Raw genomic sequence first — 26,040 nt, 5'->3', positions numbered from 1 at the left:
AACTTATAGTTTTAATATGTATCATATACACATTAAATTTTAACTTATAGTTTTAATATGAATCTAATTCACATTAAACTGATATTTGAACTTATTCAAATATTTTATTCTCTCATAATTTAATTTTGAATCATATCCAAAATTAAATTTATATAATAAAGTCTAATTAAAATATAAACTTTATATTATAATGTATCAATATACATTATATTAATTCCCAAAGTAAATTTGAACATTTCAAATTACAACCAATATAAATAAATCTCATTACTCTTTATGAGCTAGGAAGGGGACCTAATGGACCTACAGATCAGAAGCTACAACGATATGAGATTAATTGGCTAAACTCATTAACCACATTAATCAATATTCGTTAACTGTGTGTACACTCCACTAAAGACTCACAGCTGAACTCTTCTCACTGTAGATATATTTCTGTGTCCACGGATATAGACCAATACCAGTAAGTTAGTCCTTCACAAGTGTTCGTAACTCCAGCTGGGTCAAATTACCGTTTTACCCCTGGGTTACCTCTGGTCCTTAAATACCAGTGCTCCTCTAATGAACAACCTGTTTATGGTCCAACCACTAAACAGAAACCTCTCTCGTCCCATTGAGAGGGTAGGGCCCTTTGTTCAAGTCTCGGAGACACCATTTAAGGGAACACTTATCTACTTACCCTAAAGGTGGGAAGGAGTGAATTCCATCTTGTGTGATTATGTTCCCAGCTCTCCACTCGATATTGTCCCCAAAATGATAAGAATATTGAGTCGGCAATCTGGCCACTCTCACTCGTATAAATCAAAGGACAATCCCTCGCAAACAGGAGTTCATAATACACTCAGGATTAAGACTAAGTTACCTAGGTCATCCTAATGAAATAACAATCCAACTAGTTAACGGAGTTACATCTAGTGATTACTATTTCGTGGTCCAGTCTTAAGCAAACTCATTGCATAGGATACCCTCACTCGCATGTCACATACATGAACGCATTTGATCAATGTGTCTGTATCAAATACAAAGTGAGCCGTATCCATAGTGTTAACAGGATAAGGTACCCAACCTTAACCCTATACTATAGACTCTTTAAACTGATCTTGAACATTAATCCCTGTATGTCTCTACATACTGTTCAAGACTCATCAAACAGCTTAGGATGTTAGTTTATTGGATTTGGGTTATTAAGACAAAACTAATAAAATAATCAATAACACTTATTGAAATTAAATAATAAAATACTTTATTAATGACGGTCAATTGATTATATTTACTATCTACGAGTTTTAGGACATAAAACCCAACAGTTTAAATTATTTTCCATACCCTAACCCAATTATCAAATAATTCCTTCTCCGGAATGATACATTTCTCTTCATCGTTCCACCCAAAGCCACTGCACGCTGGGCCCTACATTTCGGCAATGGCCTGGAATGTTCGTTTCAATGTCTTGATCCTACAATCAATTACAGTTATTGCTCGTACCTGACATCCAGGTAGTTTCTCCGCCATCATGCGTACCAACTGTGCAAGGTATCCTGGGCGGAACGTACCATTATCTGATTTTCATCCCCCCATTCACACCAACTTCATCAAATATTCCACAAGAGTCCCCTCCTCCTCCTTCGTCCAAACATGTCTTGGGGCACGATTTGAGGTTGACATACTGAGAATGAGAAATTAGAAAAAATACATGGAGTACGTAAGTAATTTCACAATTGAACAGTAAAAAAAATAGGCATTATACAAATTCATGGCACGCGTACATTTCATATGCAACAGCCCATATTACTTTTTACAGTACATTTTAGACATGATAGAATTGCGACCTTACAATCGAAAACTTGTAATGTAAAATTGTCTTAGCTAAGCGTTACGCAACTGCCATTCGGTAAACATCGATTCGGCTAGGTCGTCGTGCCACTGAGACCACTCGTTTGTTGTCTCAATGTACTGAATGTCTTCTGAAGCGGTGGTCGTCGCGTATGTGGAGTCCCCCTCGTCCTCGTTGTCAACGTCCTCGCAATATGTCATTTCCCTGTTGATCAAATTGTGAAGCAAGGCACATGCTAGAATGGTGCGACACCGGACTTGTAGGAGATAGTACGAATTTCCACGAAGAATGGCCCAACGACCCTTGAGAACACCGAACGCACGCTCAATAACATTCCTTGCTGAGGAGTGCTTCATGTTGAAGTACTCCTTTGTATTTGTTGGCGCATTTGCAGCACCACGCCACTCTTGCAAATGGTACCGCTGGCCTCTGTACGGGGCGAGAAACCCCTTCGCGTTTGGATATCCCGCATCGCACAGATAATAATATCCTGTTATTAAATGGTTTGTTTATGACCTTTAAATAGGTAAGTAGGAAGCGGCAGTGTTTTATTATAAAGAAGATATACCCTTTGGCACTTGTAGTCCATCTTCTCGTGAAAGGGCATCACATAGGATCCGCGAGTCTGCTACGAATCCTTCCTAACCGGCGAGGTCCCCTTTCGTGTCACAGACCCCAAGAACGTTTGTGCCAATTTTCCCCTTACGCGTTCTGAATGTAGGTCGATCTCGTGTGGGGACGTTAACCTTTATGTATGTCCCGTCTAACGCGCCAAGGCAATTCTGCAGGTTGAAATAAACACGGAAATAAGTGCGACGTACGTAAAGGTGAAATATAGTGAACTTCTATGATGCCCACCTCGAAACACTTCCAACGTTGATCATTGCAGTTACTTGTTACTGAAACAGGTCTCTTTATCAACTCCTCGTACAGTCGAAGAACAGCCAACAATACGATATTAAAATGTCGAGATACTGTCTCACCGGACCATACAAATTCCCGTTGGATGACGCGGTTCTTCACGTCATGAGCAAGGACGTGCAAGAACATTGCTACCATTTCCTCAACATCGACAATCTCAGTCGACGAAAGACCAGCCACATTTCTAAGTAAATGGCAGAGAATTGCGAATGTTCGCCTCTATCCGCGTGCTCTGTCGACACACAAGATCTGACTCGTGTATCATGTGAAAGTAAGTAAGCTCCCTAATTCTATGGCGTGTATCGGACGGTGTATGTGGGAGACGCTTATTGTTGTTAATTAATAGCTCCAACGTTAGTAAAATCTGACGTTGGGCCAACGTGAATGCAGTTAGCACTCCAATAAGTGTTTGTTCATCCATTACAATGTATGTAAAGTTTCCTAAAAAACATGTACTAAGTGAATTAGTACAATATCGATATATATTGTGAAAAGATCCATAAACTTAGTAATATTCGTATTTACTAAAACCATAAACATCGAACAAAAAAAGTAGATTATGAGTGACTAGAACATTGAAAATGATACATAAAATTAAAGAAGTTGAAAATGGAAGGCATGTAATTAACTATTTCCATGATACATAACGTACGTACTCGAGACGATAGTATTTAAAAAAGTCGAACAATAGTACTTAAAGACATATTTTCGAAGTTTATGAAATGTGTATTCCCTTAATATAATTTAATTAGTATCAAAATTTGTGATTATATTGAAAAAACACTATTACTAAAAAGTTGTTCATATGGAAATTTATGATGATATTCAAAAAAACACTATTAGGGAAGGGTTGTTGATATGCAAATTTATGATCATATTGGAAAACACTATTACTAAACAATTGATATGAAAATTTATTATGATATTGAAAAACAGTATTAGTAAAAAAGTTTTTGATATGCAAATTTATTATCATATTTTTACCGAATTAAACACTTGTTTTAAAAAACGATAAGATTACTAAAATTATTTATATTACTAAAAATTATTGGTACTAAAGTTAAAACTTTCTACTTATAAAAAACATTGTTAAATGTACTTATTAGGTAGTAGAAAAGATTTTATATTTTTTAAATTACGAATTGTTGTTAATTAGTTTGATAGTTAATACGAATTGTTGTTAATATTTAATTGGACAATTAATTCAATTTTTGTTAAATAGAAAATGTTGTTAATTAATTGCATATTTTGTAAATACAAATTGTTCTTACTATATACAAAAAAAAAATAGTTAAAAAAGAGGAAGTTAATAAGATACAATATTTAACAAAATTAAACAAAATGTTCTATATACATATTATAAACCGAAACAAAATGTTCATTATAAAATTATACAAAACCGAAAAAAATAAATAAGAAAAAATACAGTATAGAAAGCCTACAAACGGCCATTACAATAGTACCTCTTCAAATAGTAAACTCGTGAATCGCAACGTCCTACATAAGACAAACAAGATGGTTAATATTTGTACATAACACACAATATAGAAGGTATGAAAAAAAATATTACATATACATACCTTTTATGACGACAAATCTTACCCAAAATGAACATTGAATGGGGAAACCGAAACAAGAAGTTTATTTTTAAATTAATAGCCTCAGAGTTTTGATTCCATTCAAAATAATGAATGGAATTCAATCATAGTTACAGATAAAAAAATAAAGGACAGAAAGGTATAGGAAAAAGATCACAAAAACATAACAGAAAAGGAGGACAGCAACCTAAAAGAAAAGGAGGACATAAACATATACGAAAAGGAGAACAGAAACATATAGGAAAAGGGAAATTACAACATATATGCTAACACTAATGAAAAATCAGCAAACAGAGAAAAAGAAAAAGATAACTTACAAAAGATAAGTTAGAACCAGAGAGAGGATACAAAGAGAGACAAGAATGCCGTGAATCAAAAGAAGAAACGTGGTTATATATAGGGGAAAGATGGGGCAAGTTGAGAGGAATTTAATGGAGCTAAACCAAAAAATAAAGACCAAAGTAATGGACTGACACCTTTCTGTCAATAAAAGACAGGAAATCTCTCTGCTACAACTGACATAAAGCATAGCAAAGTCCAAAGAGTCAAAGCCTATATACTGAAAGCTATACCAAAACCATACACTAAAAACAGATGGAAGAGACAACACTGGAAGGTATACAGAAAGGAAGACCAATACAGTATGAAAATAAATGAAGAATGTAACAATACAGAGAGATAAGAATAGAAAAATTGTAATAAATTTGTAAGAAAATAGTATGTCAAAACCATACAATAAAAACAGATGGAAGAGACAACACTGGAAGATATACAGAAAGGAAGACCAATACACTATGAAAATAATAGAAGAATCTAACAATACAGAAAGGAAGACCAATACACAAAATTTGTAAGAAAATAATATGTAAGAAAAGAATACAAGAATAGAAGAATTGTAACAAAATTTGTAAGAAAAGAATAGAAGAATTGTAACACACGGACGGAAAAGCTAAAGCAATAACAGAGAAGACATGGCAACAATACAGAAGACATGGCCGGAAAAGGTAAAGCAATAACAAAGAGAAGACATCACAAGAATACAGAACACATGGCCGGAAAAGATAAAGCAATAACACAGAAGACATGGCCGCAATAATACAGAACACATGGCCGGAGAAGGTAAAGCAATAACACAGAAGACATGGCTGCAATAATACAGAACACATGGCCAAAGAAATTTAAGCAATAACACAGAAGACATGGGCGCAATAATACAGAAGACATGGCCGCCAAAGGTAAAGCAATAACACAGATGACATCGCCGCAATAATACAGAACACATGGCCGAAAAATGTAAACAAATAAGACAGAAGACATAACAGAATGCAAAGAAATACATACATTCCAAAAGAAATCAGTTTCAATTCATAATAGGAACTCATCATCGGCTTTAAAAAAAAAGTGGATTCAAAACTCCAATACCTACCTATCAAGCTCCATCAGCATCCAATGGCAGAGTGAAGTTTCTGTCTTATCAGTGAAGGAATCACCAAATGCCAAGAGAAACACCCGGCCGCATAATGGAACCGGGAGCGGCAAGGAGTAAAGAAGGAGCCAAAACCCACGATTCCAAAAGGAAATCGTGTTCGGAGCCAACGAAATCGTCGGCTTCAACAAACACAGAAATCGCTTTCGGGAGTGAGAGAGATGCAGAGAGAGATTCGACATAACGAAATCAGGTTTCGTCGCGAAAACGCAACAGCGGAATGGATTAAAGGATGAAGACGAAACAGAAAGTGCGGGTTAGGATGGTTGAGGGAGAAGATGACAAAACGAACGAAATGGATTAAAGGATGAAGATGAAACAAAATGAAATCGAGCGGAGAACACAGAACGAACAGAAACCCTAGATTCGTTGAGGGAGAAGACAAAAGAAAACAACACGCAGTCGATTCCTTGAGGGAGATGAAACAAATGGAGAAGACGAAACAAAAGGAAGGAAATGGATTAAAGGATGAAGATGAAATAAAACGATATGGAGCGGACAATAAACAACGAACAGAAACCCTCGATTCGTTGAGGGAGAAGACGAAACGAAACAACACGAAGTCGATTCCTTGAGGGAAATGACAGAAAGAAGAGAAAAACGAAAATATTTTCGATGAAGAAGGGTTGAGGAGAAGATTGAACACGGTTTCAACACGAAAATGGAAGACGGATTGAGGGGAACGACGAAACCGGATTAACGAAAACGGGGGAAGATGCGAATCGGCGTTCGAAGCGACAGACGAAAACGGGTTAAGGAAACCCTAAAACTAGGGTTTCCTTAACCTTCGACCCAAACGGGGGTTAGGGTTGGGCTAACCTAAGCCCACAGTCCCAACCCTAACCCCAAACGGGCCCTAAGTATTTGAAGTTACTCCATCACCGACGTCGTTGAAGTATGTAAGCATCGCCATGTGTTTTCGACAACTGATCACCAGAGAACTTGTAATAATTTGTCAAGCATGGCCTTTTCTTCCATGGTGGCTAAACTCACCAATGCTCATGGAATCACAACCAAGATTCTCGCTGCCGCATCATGACCTTTTGTGGGTTTTTTGAGAAAAATTTAAAAAAAAAAATCTTAAAATTGTTGTTGCACTTTGGTGGAGCTATACGTCAGAAGAATAAATTTGCAAAAAATAATTTGTTAGTAGTATGGCTGAGTTGTGGATCTTGCTTCCTTTAAAACGTTTCGCAGTTTTACTTGGTATGCAAACAGTTCTGAAATTGTCTCATTGTCTCCAAGATAAAACAACCTATGTTCTTTGTTCAGAACTGAACGGAGAACCAACACTCTAAAGATACTTGCTTGAAAAATAAAATTAGAAGATAATAGAAGGGGAGAGAATACGAGGTAGAAAGTGAAAGGAGAAGAATGTGTATTTTATTTTGATGTGTAGAAAGGAGAGGGAGGTATGCTATAAATATAGTGAAGGTTCAACGTGATAAATGGTGTAACGGATAGTTCAGCAATAAAAAAAATGGACGGTAACGTTCGTAACGATAAAAAATTTATGAAAAAATATTTTTCAAAATTAATTTTAGCAAAAAAAATACAAATTTATTATTATTTTATTTCACCACTGCACACCTCATCCAACCCTCTCCAAAACTTGAGTACCCCTTTAGGGTCCAAACTGATAACTTAAAGTAAGGTGGGAATCCTATTTGAAATAAAATAAGTATATTTTACTTTAAATAATCTTTCATCAACACTACGTCATTGAAGAAATGGGTACTCTCCCAAACCCAAACACAGTTGATTTGTTGTAAATCAAATTCTAGTAATTGATTCTTTCAAGAAGTAGGGCTTAAATTAAAGAGAAATAACACACCATAGTGATCATATATCCATCACTAATGATCATATATCCATCACCCCAAACTTAGATCATCATTGTAATAGCTTTTCCTTCCACTAAACCAAAACAACTCATAAAGAAAAAGAACACAAGAAGTTACAAGTTATCAAACATGCTTTTCTAACAAAAGTTTCTTTTAAGAGGAAAGCATATTTCATGATAGTTCTCATACTTTACTGTGTCAAAGAAAATCTTATTAAAGTTTACTTACATGAATAGTCCACTTGTCTTTTTGTCACGCCCTGCCTCAAATGCCACACCTCGCTACCAAATGGAAGGTGTGCCACCTAGACATTCAACACATACCTCCCACTAGACATTCAACACATACCTCCCACTAGACATTCAACGCATACCTCCCGCAAGATGATGCGTTAAACATCTAGTAAGCGGAATAACTCTTCTCTTTGTCTCTTTTTGAAAGCTCTTCCACTTGAGTCTTAGAGACCTTCACATCTTTTGCAACAGAAACAACTCAAGAAATAATGCAGCGGAATAATATAAAACGCCTCTTTATTAACTTAATGCTTACATAAGTACAAATTTACAATTTACACTTACTTTACATAAAAATATACCAATTTTGACATTCTCAAATCCTTCTTCTTCTCACCAAAGTGCAGTACATCTTCCTTCCTTCATCCACTGCCAAATGCTGCTGCTTCCACCAAAATTGACTCGACGAAACCTCTCTTAATACTGATACTCATTATATCCACTTTAATTCTTGCTTTTTCCCTTCTTCACCGCTTCAATTGATTCTTTGAGATAGGTGCTTAAAGGTGTGAAGCTTTTCTTTCTCTTCCTTACCTCGTTCACCCACCAACATCAATCTAGAAGGCAATCTTTAGGGCTTTGTTTTCCTACCTCAGTTCTTCAGCTTTTACGCTCTCTCTTCCATGTTTAACTGAGGTTTGGACGTTTAGGAGCGACAACCTTACCAACCAACTCCTTAAACGTATGATGAGATGTCATGGCTAGCATGCCATGTAAAACTATAGGGTGACTCTGTCTTCCCTCCTTAACTATGCTACAATACCTCAGAACCAACCTTTGCATGGCCTCAATACCTGACAATCTAGGGATGAGAAACACCTAAAACATAAGTCAAATGGACTTTGTGAGTGATGGGTTTTAAGAAAACCTTTTTTAGAAAACACATGGAATCTATAAATAATAATAATATCAAGCCACAACAAATAAAGTACGTCGCATCGAACAGTTAATGCACATCACATAGTCCACAACAATTCAGCAATCATACAGCGAACACCATACTCTGGAACCATTTTGCATCAAGCTCAATTCTGAGACCTGGGATTTTCCCCTTGCCTAGACCTGTGATTCACTCTCACCAGTATCATGCGAGTGACCTAGGATTTCCACCAGCGTTCTATCATATTCATTCACTCTCAGATCTGAGAGTCACGCTCAACCAGCATTCCATCACCGTCTTACTTAGACTTTACATAGTGAGCGCTACAATGTCATACGCTGATTTCATTTTACAAGCTAGACTATGAGACTTGGGATTTTCCCTTGCCTAGACTTGGCATTCGCTCTCACCAGTATCATGCGAGTTACCTGAGATTTCCACCAGCATCCCGCCACATTCATTCATTTTCAAACTTGGAAGACATGCTCATCCATTGTCCTATCACCATCTTTTTCACACAACGATACAAATACGATAAGGGAGCAACGACTTACCACTCACCTTTAACATGGATTACCCAGATTAGTATAAACACAACCATAGAGGAAAGAATACTCAACATATAATGTTTGTAGAACATCACTTTTCCAGAATGAGGATCATAACAATAGTTTAGAAATCATACTAGAAATCGGTTAACCATTCACAACCGTTTATAAATCACGGTTTATCACCTTTCGAAGAATACTCATGTTCATGGAAAACATTTAACCTTTCACTTACTTTTAGAAAATGTTTATGAAATGGATCTTATCATTCACATAAATAACGCTCATAACACGTACTTGATCATTCATAGAAGGGTAATAAATCACATTTATTACTTTCAAACGATGCTTATAAAACAAAACAGTGTAAATAGTGTAGTGTTCACAACAAAACATATAGTTCATTTTGTCACTCATAGAAGATACTTAGCCTCAAGTTCTTCCTTCTTGGTTTCTGGCTTTCTCCCATCATCCGACAGTTGAAGGAACCGTTCGTTCAGCATTCAGAACCTTCTCCTCTTTCTTTCATCAGAAAACTAGAGTTTCTTTTTGTCGAAAAATTTCCTTTTTTTCTTTTGGCTTTCAACCCTATTTATAGAGGTCTTTTCACCTCCAAGGGTCACTTCCATGCTTTACACATGTCGTCTTATTAACTCATCGCAATATGCTACCAACTCGAACTTGACAGATAATCTGATTGTCAGCAGTGATTTGACTTTCTCTTGAAACGCACACCTTATCTCTTTGGGAAGCCAAACTCTTAATTGGCTGACTGTTCTTCTCTCTTCCTGAACGTCACCGTCGTTTTCTTTCTCACAACGAGTTGTCATGTTGCTTGATAAGACGTATATACTTCTTCTCATAGTATCCTACGAAACGCCTCACTCTTGGCGCCTAACACAATGCCTCCTTTACCAGTTACTCTTATCACGTGACCTACCTTTACACGATAGAATCTTGCCTTACGCATTTCTCTCCATGTCATCCTTTCTCTTTTCGCATCCTTTTTTTAGGATTTATCAAGACTTATCCAAAATAAATTCTTCAGCACAGGTCCCTTTTCTTCCGAATTAGGGCCTCACACTTTTTCTTGGCCAGTCTCTGATTGTCTTTCTTATTAAGTTTTTTTTTCTTTTCTTTCCTTTTTTTTTATTATACTACCAGCCATTAAACTTAAGATAAATATGTTAGACATATTTAAATAATACATATAATTAAAGTGTGAGGTATGTGTGTGAATTAATAATTTATCACATAGGATTATTTTATTAAACTAGAAAATATTGAGGTGTGTTGCGTGTGCGATAATTTTGTCATAAGTTTCTTAGTCTAACAATTTCTCAGATAGAATCAAACCTTTGACTTTTAGGAAAAAAATTATTTTATTCTTTTAATCTAAACACAACAAAATTATGAAAGAGATTCCAAGTATTTCAAATAAATATATTGTGTAAAAAGGAAATGTTTTAAATTATCAAATATATTTATGATGAAATTTATTGTATCTTCAACTACAATTTTTTCATTCATTCAAGCAAATTGAAAATTCTTTTTTTGTTTTTTTTTTTCGACAATATGTGGGATGTGGGGATTGAACCTCTTACTTCAAGACCATCATACATACTTGACATTACTATCTATATGTTTGCTAGAAGAAAAAAAATCATTCTTGAGAGGTAACAAATAAAATCGTTAAAAAATTATAATTATTATTGTTTAAAAGATTTGAGAATTAGAGACTTGGATGCTTATCTTTGTACTTCAAAGAATTCTTATTTTTGGGAAACTCTAATTATTTTAAGAAAGTTCCAAAGCATAGTTCTAATATGTTTGAGATTTTATACCAATGTATTGCCAAGATCCTAAGAGTAGTTTAAAATGAAACTTAAACAAATAAATTAACTTTGTAGTCTAAAAAAAATTCAAAATATAATTTTTCAAAATAAAATGTAAAGAAAAAATAAAGAAAAAAGTTAAAATTAAGAAATTGAGATTTACCTTGAATCAATCATCTTGATACAAAATTTTAAAAAAAAAAATCATTTTTTCCTTAAAAACGTTAAAATTCATTAACAATGCGTGAGACTATTTATAGGGAAGATTAAGTTGGATATTTCAATATTTTTTTATAGAATTTGAAAAAACTAATAAAGATATATCAAAATAATATAAACAATTATTTTTTATATATCCTTTGAAGAAAAAAGACCTTCCGAATTCAATCGGTAACAAAAATTTGAAACCACCTTTTATTATGACATTAGGAGTCTAGAATTTAAAACTTACTTAAAGGGTACTCAATCAATGTATATAACATTTAGCCCAAGTTGAATATGAAGAAGTTCTGGAATTTGAAGGAATCACATAACCATAGAATCCTCTATCGATTTTATTTTTATTTTACATAAGTTAATTTTTTTTTAAAATACTAACAAAGTAAAAATTAAATGAGAGATATATTTGAAATTAAGAATAAATATTTGGACGAAATATGGTTTAAAAATGATTCTTTGAGTTTAGAAGATTTTTTATTAATTAAATAATAATAAATAATATTAACTATTGAATGTAATAAGATTTTTTCTTAAAAAAACAAACAAACAAACCGTCGAATACCCATGTGGGTTGAAAAAAAAATTAACAAGAAAAAAAGAGAAAAAAACTAAGTGCATTTTGTTTTTCTAATTATCAACCTAATAACTTAATAATACTAAAAAAACATAAATACTCTGATGAGAACAATTTAAGATAGAAAAATCAAAGAATAATATTGTAAATTTAAAATTTGGCAAGGGGTAGAATGGTTAAAAAATGATTCTTCCCCTAAACCACTTTTAGTATAGTAAGGATAAGGATTAGGCCTATTGTGTGAATTATTTAATTAGGGTCCAAGATTGCTAATTGAGTATGGATTAAATAGATAGAAACTTATCCATAAATTGATTATGATTTAATGGGAATTCTAATTGAACTAGTATATAAAGAGACTCACGGTTATGGTCCCCAATATACCAAAGGGGCGACAAGAAGAATAGCAAAATTAGAAGTTCACTTTGAATAAATGGCAATTTTATTTTTAAATTGGCAAAATAGCAACACAATTAATTTTTAAATATTAAATGGGAGAACTATGCCTTAAATGCCCCTATCTAATTGACAAATTTGATTTCTAAATACAATTGTAACAGAAACCACAAATACCTTATAATTAATACAAACTATGCACACTCTTGAATATTCTAATTCCCCTCCCCAAAAAAAAAATCATCTTCTGGAAAACATCACATCTTCTGCATGCAACCACTTCATATTGCATTTACTTCTCCAAGAAAACTCTTGAATTTTGCCATAATCAACTCTCTTCCTAGCCCGATATCGTCCATACCATCAAAGCTTACAAGGCCTTCTATGTTATTTCTCCAATCTCCATGTTTTCTCACTTCACCACTAATCAAGCCCTTCTCAAAGCTCTCAACGCTTCCTCAATCAAGCTTCATTTTCTCATATCTAATCATGCACAAACATGAACTATATGGTAAACAAAACCGTAGGTCGTTTGGGTAAAAAAGAAAAACAGAGAAAAGACCACAGCAATTCATCTTTTATGAGTCCTTACAGCACATCTTAGCTAGAAACGCGAATTCTGAATGCAACCCTGATCTCCAAAGTAATGAATTCCAAATTTGGCAGGTACGGCCGATCTTCAGCTAGTTTTTTATTTGAAGAACAGTCAGCACGGACAGAACCCAAAACTCGAGAGTATGTTTTGAATAAGAAACAAGTCGACATTGACAGTAGAAACAGAGGAGGAGAGTATGCATCTTTCATGAAGGAGATCGTCAAAAAAGCAAAGTCTAGGAATGTCGTTTTGCCGGTTCTTCAGATTACTGCCATCGTGCCGGAGGAATTTGCAATTGAGAGTAGGTTGATTAGAGAGAACCTCTGCCAATTCGTGCAGAATTTGAAAATTCGATTTCATATAGATCTCGTCCCGCTTCGAACTTTCCAGATGTTGTCTTTCAAATTGGTGAAATTAATGGAAGGAGAGAAGTTGGCAATTATATTAAGAAGAAGATTCAATTAATTACAAAAATGTCATTGAGGCATGTTTAAGGTCATTTAATAAATTGTTTAAAATATTAAATCTTTTAGATATATTTGCATCATTTTAGGGATAATACATAAAATTTGAATTAAAAAAACAATTGCGTATTTTGTATTATTTATAAAATTATTTTTAAATCAACAAAATTTAGGGATAAAAATGCTATAAATGAAGTTTGTTGTTTTAGCATTATTTTAGGGATGATAATCTAACTCAAATTTAAGTTTGGTATCTTTACAAACTAACTATTTAAAATTAAAGTGTAAAAATTGGATTTAAAAATAAGGTTAAAAATTGAGATTAAAACTAACTATTTTAGGGTGAGATATATATTTCTAAACTCAAAAAGGTTAATAAATATCAAATATGTATTATGTATAATTTATGTCTATTTTTTGATAAATAGTTTGAAGAATAAAAAATGCAAAATAGTTGAATTTATCCTTGTGTTATTTTAGGGATGTGAGGTAAAATTTGAATTCAAATTGACGATTTTAGGGGATGATATAAATTGTAGATTCAAATTGTTATTAAATTTTTGTAATATGTATTATTTAATAAATTTTTGATAAATAATATGAAATATAAAAAATTGTGAATTAATTGATTTAAATCATAATAATTAGAGGTGTTGAAACTAAAGTCATATCTTTAGAGGATGTTGGTGAAATCTTTTGCAACAAGAAATATTTTTTGATTTAGTTAAGATTTGCCAAAGTGAATTTGTTTACAAATACACTATATTCGTACTTGTTTGATTTCTTGACCTATACAAATACAATACAAATACATTGTATTTGTATGTGAGGAATTGCCTTTTGTAAAAGGTATGCTCAACAAAAAAATTGAAAAAAAAAATATCCAGCAAGCGGTTTTGCCATATCTTTAGGGATTGTAACTAATGACATATTTTTAGAGATTGTAGGAACAATATAATATTTTTTTTATTTAGTTAAGAATTATCATAAGTGAGTGTGTTTATAAATACACTGTATTCGTGATGTATGATATTTTGTTTGATTTTTTTATCTTAACAAATACAATGTATTTGTATATGAACAATTGTCATCCGTGGAGGGGTAAATTCGGGCAAAAAAAAATGAAAAAATTATTCTGGCAGTTAGTTTTGCCATAAATAAACAAAAATAACAGTTTGCTATTTTTCTTTTTTCTATCCTCATATTTGCTATTTCCATGGATTCCCTTGTACCAAAACAATAAGCAATCAGTTTTTCTTATATCCCATCAGGGGCATTAAAAATTTTGGTTGGGGAAAGACAATTATCATTTTATAGCCATCAAACAACAATTGCTTAGAGATGAAATCTGATATGTAACTTATTCTTGACAATTTAGCATGAATGATCTTGGGTTAATCTATTATACAGATTTAAAGAATTTATGCTAACAAAATAGACCTAGCTTAGTTGTTGCTTCACACACTCTGTACCTCAAAACTCAACCTAAAGCATTATTTTCTTTTACATCACATTCCTCCCAAACTTTTTTTTTTTTTACTATTAGGAGTTATTTTTTTAAAAAAATTATTTTAATCTTTTGTTTTCCTTTTGTGTTTTTTGAACATTTTTCTAGAGAGATTTTTTTACTCTTACTCTTCGTTTAGCGTTATAACAAATAATGGTGAAAGTATCTAACATTGTCTTTAACTTGTATAGTATCACCTAAACTCCAATACACACATAAAAACATATGTGAAAGATACTCTTCTTTAAGTTGGCTTAGTAGCCAAGACACATGCATGAGATTTGACTTGTGAGAATAACAAACAGTACATAAAATATGAGATTTGATGTCGGTCCAAAAAGTTAAAAACAAATGTATAATATCAATTTCTTAAAATAAAAAATGTAGATGTTTAATGTTGGTTTTAAACTAGCATTGTAGTTGTTAACTATACAATGTTAGTTTAAAACCATGTCACCTACAATATCAAATTAAAATCGTCACTAAAGATCCATTTTTAAAAAATGAACTGTATATAAAGGAAATGCGGTTGGAAGGAAAAAGATCAAATCATTTTCCTTTATTCACGTCGCATGACCTCTTTTCCTCCAATCTTTTTCAACTCCGCCACTTGCCGCTGCATAACTCACGATTTATTGAAGCCCAACCGTTGAAAGTATAAGCTGATTGTCATAGCTCATATATATTTTGTTGTAGCCTAGTCGGTCTTTGTAGCTTAGATATGTTGTAATCTTTGATTTCTTAGTTAGATTCGTTTAAAGGTGAAATTTTCATCCGTAGACTATTTGATAGGTTTTGGTTAATGTTGTTGATGAATGAAACAAATTGGTTTAAGGGCTGACAAGAAGAATAACAAAATAGGAGGTTTACTTTTGATAAATGGCAAATTTATTTTTAAATTGATAAAATTGCAAAACAGAAAAATTTGGGGGAGCAATGCCTTAAATGCCTCTACATAAGTGACAAATGTTATTCCTAAATACAGTTGTTTACTAATCCCCAAATACTCTATAATTAAACATTACTTTGTACACACAATAGAATATTCTATTTTCTCTTCGAAACAGAAAGGAAAAAAAAAAAAAAAAAAAAAAAAAAAAAACATCAAATCACATTCAAATCTCTGCAAGTGATCACAATTGATTTAATTTATGCAGGTCACCATTTCAAATTGTCCATTATTTGGAATTTGGAAACAATGGTCTTCTCTTATTTTGCATTTGAAAACCTTAACATCTCCTTCTTCACATTTGGCATCTCCCTTTCAAACCTCCTTCCAAAAATACGCATCTCCTTCCAAAAGTACGCATCTCCTTTGTCCCGTCAATCTCCGTCTGCATCTTTGTTCGACTCCCTCCGTTCAAATCATCGGTAAGTGTTCGTTTCACTTCTCCTTTGTATTCAGTGAGTAATCGCTTCGTCTATTAAAAAAAATCCACTTCTTCACTTCAACCTTTAGCGTTCGCTTCTTCATTTCAAATTTATTTCGAAAAATATGCATCTCCTTCGTCTGATCAATCTTTGTTCGCTTCTTCACTTCAATCTTCAGCGTTCACTTCTCGTTCGCTTTTTTCTCCGCTCACTTTTTTTCTCTGTTTCTTTTGTTTGTCAAAGTTTCTTCAAATCTTCACTTTGATTTCGTCTGTTCTTCTGTTCTTTGCATTATAGTTCAAATTTTTAAAGTCCCTTCAAATCTTCAAATTTTCAAAGTCCATTCGTCACACTTAATTTTCGTTTGTCTGCTTTAGAAATCACCAAGTTTTTCAGTTTGTTCGCATACCTTCATCTGCTGCAAAATCTTGATTGTGTTCTTCAAATTCTTCAATGTATTTTCTTCTTCGGATTTGTTCTTTGCATTATAGTTCTTCCATTGTTGTGATATCTAGTGTTCTTCTATTTTGAAAATAGAGTACTATTTTTTTAACTCAAATGTTATATTTATAGATATAGTTGAACGGATATTTTATATTTTATTTGTTTATTTAATTATCTTTTTAGATTATATAAATAATATAGGAACAGATATGCCCTTTATTTTAGGAAGAATAAGTGGGATTTGTTTGAGTACCAATGTATATTGTTTTTATAAATTGTAGAGAATATAAAGATGAAAAAGAAGAAGGGAGGGTCAGAACGAGAACAAGTGACCGGTTAAAAGCCAGAAGGAAACCTAAAGAAAAGAAACAAAAAGAGTTTGAAGAAAAGGTATGTGTTTTCCCCTTTGTTGTACTTTAGTTATGTATTATATAAATTGATTATAACTTTGACAAACAAGAAAATATTGAAAGTGAAAGCGAATAAGAGGAACAAGGAGAAGAAGATGAACAATGAGAAGAACATAAACAAATAGAAGAAGATAACGATGAAGAAGGGGAAGGTGAGACAGCGGTAGATGAAGATTCAAGTTCATGGACAAGTAAACAAGATGAAAGACCAACGGATAATAAGAAGAGAAAAAACCTGCGGAAAAGGGAAAGAAAGTAAGCACATGGTTAATTTGATAAAGTGTTGATTATTTTCTGCATTGGCTATAAATTTTCGTTTTATAATATAGGTGAAGGCTATTAAAAAGGAACAAAAGGCAAGAGAAGATCTATTTTAAATGTATTGTGAATGTAACTCATTTATGAATTACACTATATGTTTTGAATTCTCATGTATATGGTGCATTTAATTACACTGTATTTGTGTATTGTGAATGTAACTCATGTTCTGAATGTGGAGTATGGTATTGTGAATGTAACTCATGTTATATTTTAAATGTAACTCGTGTTCTATATTTATGAATTGTGAATGTAACTCATTTGTGAATTATACTGTATGTTTTGAATTCTCATGTATATGGTGCATTTAATTACACTCTATTTATGTATTGTGAATGTAACTCATGTTCTGAATGTAACTCATGTTCTGAATGTTCTGAATGTGGAGTATGGTATTGTGAATGTAATTCATGTTCTATTTTTAATGTAACTCATGTTCTATATTTATGTATTGTGAATGTAACTCATTTGTGAATTATACTGTATGTTTTGAATTCTCATGTATATTATGCATTTAATTACAGTTTATTTGAGTATTGATTCGGGAGTTTTATGCAGTATGTATGTTGAGTGTATTTCATGTTCTAAATTACATTGTCTATTTTGACTTCTGTTACATTGAATATAATTATAGAGTATTCAATTCTATGGATTGTCTGAGATTCATTTTATGGTACTTACAATGTATTTCTTTAAATATGACATCAAACAATAACAACTAGGTGAGAGAAAAACTTAGAGATGATAATTAAATAGACTTCCTTCACTTGGTAAAGAAAATATTGTAAATCAGACAGTACAGAGAAGAGAAAAACATCTCACATGCTTATCCATGAAACTCTGTTTAACACCCATGTTTTCCTTTAGATCTTTAGATATGTTATCTTCATATGCAGAACCATTGCTATTTGAGCAAGTCGTGTCATTCTCACTTGCTTTTGACCCTCTTTTACGTGTATTTAATCTTGTTTTTGCACCAACCGACCCTAAGATGCTTGGAACCGGTGATTCAATCCATTCTTTGAATTTATGGAGCCCATCTTCCTTCGAAAATGCATTCATAACCTCAACGGCATTAACAATGTTAATCGCACTATATCATAGAATTGAAAAATCTATAATGACAGTAGAGTTTTGCATCCTTGCAAATGATAAATTCTTATCAATATGGCATGCTCATAATCACTTTCAAGTAGTAGTGCCATTCAAATTAACTTGTCCCGATTTAGACTTAGCTCGTTTTTAATGTCCTGAAAGTCAAAGTAAAATGGACAAATTGTTCGGCAACAAGCTATATGAAAATTTAGAAAATATACAAGAATGATTCTTTTAAATGAATGGGAAAAAGCAAAGAAAAAACTGATGATAGTTCAGATTGTTCTTCTTGGTGTATATATATAATTATACTCCTTTTGTTATCAATTTAAACTGGGGTGCTTTTTGGTGGGGTTTTGACATGTTCTGTATTGTGTATTATGAAGAGTATTATGCTAAAATATTATTAAATTGCAAAGATTTGATTTTCAGCTTTACTATAGCATATGACGGATGTATATTAAATATTCATTGTCCAATATATTTTTAAATTGGTAACATTATTTAAAATGTGTGGGAATAATTAACTGAAGAGATATATGTTAAAATATTATTAAATTGCAAAGATTTGATTTTAAAAATAATTTAAAAATTTTGAATTAAAACTAGAGAAAATTGTGGCCTAACGTGTAAAATTAGGATGAGTTATCAAACATTACCTTTGGCATAATTTTAGGAATTCAAACTAACAATCTAAAATTAATGTGTAGAATTTGGATTTTAAGATATTGTTAAAAATTTGAATTAAAACTAATGGTTTAGGGTGGAAAATAATGTTAAAATATAAAATATGTATTATGTATTATTTATGTCTATTTTTTTAGGAATAATTTGAATAATAAAAAATGCTAAATAGTTAAATTTATTTTTGGAGTTAAATAACAATATATATATATATATATATGAGTTCGTTGGAGGGTCCTCCTACTAATGGTGATTGGCGTCCATTGGAGAATCCTGGAGACGCACTTGTGAAAGAAATAGCAAAATGGGCAGTCCAGGAATACAACAATCGAGGTCGTCACTTGACCTTTAATAGTATGTTGCAAGTTTGGATCAAAGTGACGTTAGGAAATCTAAAATTAAGGGATTCTCCATTATCTTTGACATAATTTTAGAAATGGAAACTAACAATTTAAGAATTTGGATTTTAAGATAGTGTTAAAAATTTGAATTAAAACTAACCGTTAAAATATGGTGGAAAGTAATGTTAAAAATAAGGTTAAAAATAAATATGCATTATGTATTATTTATGTATATTTTTTGATAAATAATTTAAAAAATAAAAAAATGCGAAATAGTTGAATTTATCTTTGAAATTATTTTAGGGAAACGAGATAAAATTTGAATTTAAATTGACGATTTTAGAGAATGATGTAGATTGAAATTGTTATTAAAAATTTGTAATACATATTATTTAATATATTTTTTATAAATAATATGAAATATAAATATTAGTTAATTACTTGATTTTGTATCTTAATAATCAGTGGACGTTGAAATTAAAGACATAAAATTAAGGGATGTTGGTTCAATCTTATGCAACAATAGAATATTTTTTAATTTAGTTAAAATCTACCAAAAGTGAATGTGTTTACAAATACATTATATTTGTGCTATGTGACATTTTGTTTGATTTTTTGATCTCCACAAATACAATGCATTTGTATGCGAACAATTGCCACACTCATGGAGGAGTAAAATCGGGCCAAAAAAATTAAAAAAATAATCTAACAAGCGGTTTTGTTATAAATCAAAATAATTTTGGGATTTACTATTTTTCTTTTTTTCTATTAAGAATTTTACTATTTTCACGAGAGGAATTTCTCTGCTCTTTCGAAAGTTGATTCTCAAATGAAAAATTGAACCCAAAGCTCGATTATTATTTTATCATATATTTCATTGAGTTTTGATTTATGGTCATACATTGGGCCATATCCTCGTGGGCCTTGTTAATTTTGGGCCAACATTTGTGAGAATGGTGAGAATGGAGAAATTTCACGAAGGTCAGTCTCTACTTTTACGTAAACAATAGAAAGATTTGGAGAAAATACGTTATTTCACTATGGAATTTCACAAATATTTTAAAATAAGATTTCTTTTATTTAATTAGGAATTTACATATTGGTAGAACAATTTTAATCTTATGATTAATATTAATTATATAGATAATTCGAAATTAATAAGTATATTTTACCTTATTTACATTATATTTATTATTATTGTGTAAATTATAACTTCCTTAATCTTAATTAATGTAAAATCTTAATTATTAATAAAAAAAATGTTACCTTATATAATTTATTTTAAATTATCATCAAATAGTATATCTTCGAATATAGAAATAATTTCCAAAATTCTCTTTCTTAATATCCATTAGCCGCATAATTCTTACATTCCCATTTACATCGTCAACCGTCATTCTTCTCTGTTACATCTGTCGTTTGCAATTTATCTAATTTTTCCACCAATTCCGATACATCCTCCATCGGAAAGTTACCGAATTTATTCACCAATTCCATCCAGTCTCATTCTTCATCTCCTTATATTTCGTCCATCACCGATTCTAATTCCGTTATTCACATAATCTCAATTTATTTCGTCCTTTCATTCTCCTCATGCATTCGGTTAATTGTCTTTCTTAATTCATTACAGTTTTCGGTACTCCATTAAATCGTAGTATTCCTAGAACGTTTAAGGCTATATTCTGAAATATTTGTTTTAGACGTATACCACTTCATATATATAACAATGCATATATTTATTATATACAATCCCCAATAAATTTCAATTGTCTGTTATATGAATTAGTTTATATATACCCCTTCAAATATACAACAAGATACATAAATTGACATACAGTTATCGACAAATATGATATGTGTGTTATGTTTTTTTTAGATATATACTCCTAATTTACCATAATACATATATATGGACATCCAGTAACCGTAGAATATCATATATTTTCTTCAAGTAAGCCCGATTCTGTCACCAAAAAATTGCAACATTCTTTCAATTCCGGTACATCCAATTTCCTTATTCACGTAATCTTATTTCCTCCATCACCGATTCCAATTTCGTTCTTCACTGATTTACAGTTTATTTTGTTTTTTGTTATCCTCATATTTTCGGTTAGTTGTCTTTCTCAATTCCTCATATTTTTTCTTACTCAATTACATCGTAGATTTCCTAAAACGTTTTAAACTTTGATTTTGTAATATTGCATTTAGATATATACCACTTGATATATACAATTTATAAATACACGTTGACATACAGTTTTCAAAAAATATGATATATTGGTTCTGTTATTTAGTGTATATATACCCTTTCATATATACAATAATACATATAAATTGACATACATTTACTGAAAAATAGGATATGTTAAATTGATTTATGAATAGTATATATGAAATAATATATTGTATATTTTATAAATAAAAGGTTGTGTTTTCAATTTGTTAAATTGAGTAAGAAAAAATTATAGAACATGAGAAAAAAATATGTGTATGTATTATTGAATATATGTAGTAGTATATATGTAACAAATCACAAAACATAAATGTATTATTCAGTAGCATATGTGAAAAATCAAAATAGGAGGAGCATTACCGAAATATATGCTACGAAACGAAAGAATAAAGAATAATTTTTTTTATAATAAAAATGGAAGAAGAATATCAGTGCCAGAATTGATGATCGTAAGAAATTAACTTTAGGATAATTAAAAATATTATTACCATATAAGATAATAATTTATACCATATTTAAATCATTTTAAAGTTAATAAATAATACATTAATAAATACAAATATATATATATATATATATATATATATATATATATATATATATATAATTAAGAAAGTTACCATTGATATAATAAATATGATTGTCGATAATTAAGTAAAATATTATATAAGATGAATGAAATTTTGGTAATAAGTTAAATTTGTCCTTTTTATTTTCTTAAAAATATTAACCTATTTAGAACTTTGAGAAAAAATCAATGTTATTATCATATATAATTTAGATTATTTTAATTCAAAACCCTACAAAAAATTATTAAGAATGTTTCTCTCAAAAAAGGAGGTTAGGTTAGGTCACGAAAGAAACAAACACCCACTCAATCACTCTCCCAAACCCAAACACTTCTAACCTCTCTTCTCAATATCTCTAATCATACATTTTCTCTCATCCATCAAACATGGCTTCAACTTCCCAAATTCCTATCTTCCTACGCAATTGCAAGACAGGTAACATTACTGCAACTCAAGCATTTCATTTCTTTGACCTAATGTTGCGTTCATATCCTATTCCCCCCATTTCTTCTTTCGATTGTTTACTTGGTGGGCTTGCTAAGATTAAACACTACTCTCTACTATTTTCTCTCTATAATAAAATGCGCCTTGCTGGACTTTCGCCTAGTGCCATTACACTGAATATACTGGTGAATTGCCTTTGCAATGTCAATCGGGTTAGTGAAGCTCTTGCGGGCATGGCGGGGCTTTTAAGGAGAGGTTATATTCCTAATGTAGTCACATATACGACCTTGATTAAGGGATTGTGTATGGAGCATAGGATTAGTGAAGCCACACGGTTATTTCTCAGAATGCAAAAATTAGGTTGTACGCCCAATGTGGTTACTTATGGGACTCTCGTCAAGGGGCTATGCCAAACCGGGAATGTTAACATTGCACTTAAATTGCATCAAGAAATGCTTAATGACACCAGTCAATATGGGATTAATTGTAAGCCTAATGTTTTTAACTATAATATCATCATAGATGGGCTTTGTAAGGTTGGACGTGAAGACGAGGCAAATGAACTTTTTGAGGAAATGAAAGCTCAGGGAATGATTCCCAATGTCATTTCATATAGTTCCTTGATTCATGGATTTTGTTGTGCTCGAAAGTGGGAGGAGTCTAAACGTTTGTTCGATGAGATGGTGGATCAAGGTGTTCAACCAGATAAGGTCACATTTAGTGTGTTGATTGATACGCTTTGCAAGGAAGGGAAGGTTATTGAGGCTAAGAAGTTGTTTGAGGTCATGATTCAAAGAGGTATCGTTCCTGATTTGTTTATTTATAGTTCATTGATGGAGGGATTTTGTATGGTTGGTGATCTTAACAGTGCGAGGGAATTATTTGTTAGCATGCCAAGCAAGGGATGCGAACCTGATGTGATTTCTTACACTGTGCTAATTAATGGGTATTGTAAAACCTTGAAGGTGGAAGAAGCAATGAAGCTTTACAATGAAATGCTTCTTGTGGGAAAGAGGCCAAATGTGATAACATATGGTGCCTTGTTAACGGGGCTTTTTCTAGCAGGTAAGGTTGGTGATGCAAAGAAGCTATTTAGTGCCATGAAAGCTCGTGGTATTTCTGCAAATTCTCATATATATGGTATTATCTTAGATGGGTTGTGTAAGAATGGTTGTTTATTTGAAGCAATGAAACTTTTTACTGAGCTAAAATCATACAACTTCAAATTGGATATTGAAACCTATAGTTGTCTAATTGATGGCCTATGCAAAGAAGGAAAACTGGAAACTGCTTGGGAGCTTTTCGAGAAACTATCCCAAGAAGGGCTTCAACCAAATGTTGTGACTTATAGCATTATGATCCATGGACTTTGTAGAGAGGGACAAGTAGATAAGGCAAATGTTTTGATTCAAAAGATGGAAACAAATGGTTGTAACCCCAACATTATTACTTATAATACACTTATGCGTGGTTTCTACGAAAGTAATAAATTAGATGAGGTGGTTCAACTTCTCCATGGGATGGTTAAGAAGGATGTGTTGCCAGATGCCACCACTTGCTCCATAGTTGTAGACATGCTTTGCAAAGATGAAAAGTATCAAGAATGTCTAGACTTGCTTCCAAGATTTTCCGTCCAAAAGCATCAAGGTTGATAACAAGACACCTATTGATAGACTTATTAGGAGCTATATTTCTCCGAAATTTCTAACAGTTTCGTGAAGGAACGCCACATCCTTTCCTGTATTTGATAGGTTTCCACCTCTTTTCCCTCTCTGTTTTACATTTTATTCTTGTAAATTGCTTTTCTGATATGTGTTATTGGAGTTTTAGGGGATCATATTCATCAATAATAAACCAATATGGAACAGAATAGTATGTTGTCTTGGTCATCGAATTTGTGCTTGTATTCTTCTCAGTTTGTCTAATTTAGTTGATTGAAACTAAATGTCGTCTTGGTCACAGTTTGTCCTGGTCATTGATAGGATGGCTCAAAAGGACGTTTCACCAAATGCCAATACTTGCAGCATGGTTGTAGACATGCTTTCCAAAGATGAAAAATATCGAGAATGTCTACACTTGCTTCCAAGGTTTCCCATCCAAAAGTGCCAGCGTTGATAAACTCTTATTGATGACTCATTAGGAGCTATATGATCTGAAATTTTCTAATCAGCTTAAAAAAGGTACGATACATCAATTTTCATGGACTCGACAGGTTTCTGCTTCTTTTTCCACTATACTCCAACTTTTATCATGGTAGATTGCTTGGCTTTATAGATCCTTTCATCATGATTCCTAATTTGTGTTGTTTGAGTTTCAGGAGGATCATATCATCAAGAGCAAACTAACCAACATGGAATAGAGTATGTTCTTTTACCAAATGAACGTTTTTACTATGTTCAAACTCATTTTGATACATGTCTTTAGTCATTCATTATCAATTTTGAATCTTAGTTTGTATGGCAAATTGAGCACACTAAGGAATGTGTACATTTGATAAAAGTTTGTAAATTGTTTCTTTAAAACTTGGAAAACACTTTGGAGTGCTTTTGGCAGTATCGTGAAGTGTTTTCAATTAAATTAACAATATGCAATGCTTCTTTATGTCCAGTGCATTTTCATTCTTATTGATCTTGTAATGCTTTGTTTTTCCATTCCCCCAACTCCCAAACAGACAGACACACTTGATTGATTGGTTGTTCCTTCAAACTTCCAGTATTTGCCATATTTATGGAAATCTCTTTAAGGGTCTGGAAATTTTGAAAATATAATTAAGTATCCTTTCACCATTTCAAAAATCATTCTAAACCCACCATCATTCATTACTTTGTTCGGTGATTAAGAAAATAATGTTAATTTCTTGCTATCGTTTAATTTTATCTAGCTTCCTTCTTTTTTCTTTCCTTCCTACTTGGTTTTATTATGTAAATTGGATGATATGCAATTGTGCAGATGCTTGAAGATCCTTTTTTTTCTTTTCTTATGTGAAGAGTAGAAAAGAGATTCCAATACTTACACTGGGTCTATATAGAAATTAATCTGCATTAGTGACCTTATTTTAACAATTGAAACTTCCAGTGTAGCATTTGTTCTTATGGTTGGGTAAATTTCTATGTATTTAATTAAGTTTCAGCATTTAA

At 32.0% G+C, this 26,040-nt stretch overlaps 1 protein-coding gene across 2 annotated transcripts; it reads left to right on the top strand.

Annotated features, from left to right (window-relative positions):
* Positions 1 to 22,720: 22,720 nt before the first annotated feature.
* Positions 22,721 to 25,510, top strand: LOC103492586 (pentatricopeptide repeat-containing protein At3g22470, mitochondrial-like). 2 transcript variants are annotated; one of them, XM_051081322.1, is made up of 3 exons: positions 22,721 to 24,550; positions 24,886 to 25,083; positions 25,221 to 25,510. In XM_051081322.1, exons 1-2 carry the CDS (start codon positions 22,846 to 22,848, stop codon positions 24,936 to 24,938), a joined length of 1,758 nt encoding a protein of 585 aa, XP_050937279.1. In that variant the 5' UTR covers positions 22,721 to 22,845; the 3' UTR covers positions 24,939 to 25,083; positions 25,221 to 25,510. The 2 variants fall into 2 exon arrangements, with proteins under 2 accessions (XP_050937279.1, XP_008451225.1); XM_008453003.3 differs by having other exon boundaries at positions 22,721 to 24,654; positions 24,866 to 25,083.
* The last annotated feature ends 530 nt before the right edge of the window (positions 25,511 to 26,040 follow it).

This window comes from Cucumis melo, chromosome 1 (assembly GCF_025177605.1).
Source record: "Cucumis melo cultivar AY chromosome 1, USDA_Cmelo_AY_1.0, whole genome shotgun sequence".
NCBI lineage: Eukaryota > Viridiplantae > Streptophyta > Magnoliopsida > Cucurbitales > Cucurbitaceae > Cucumis > Cucumis melo.
This window is presented reverse-complemented; position numbering and strand designations above follow the sequence as displayed.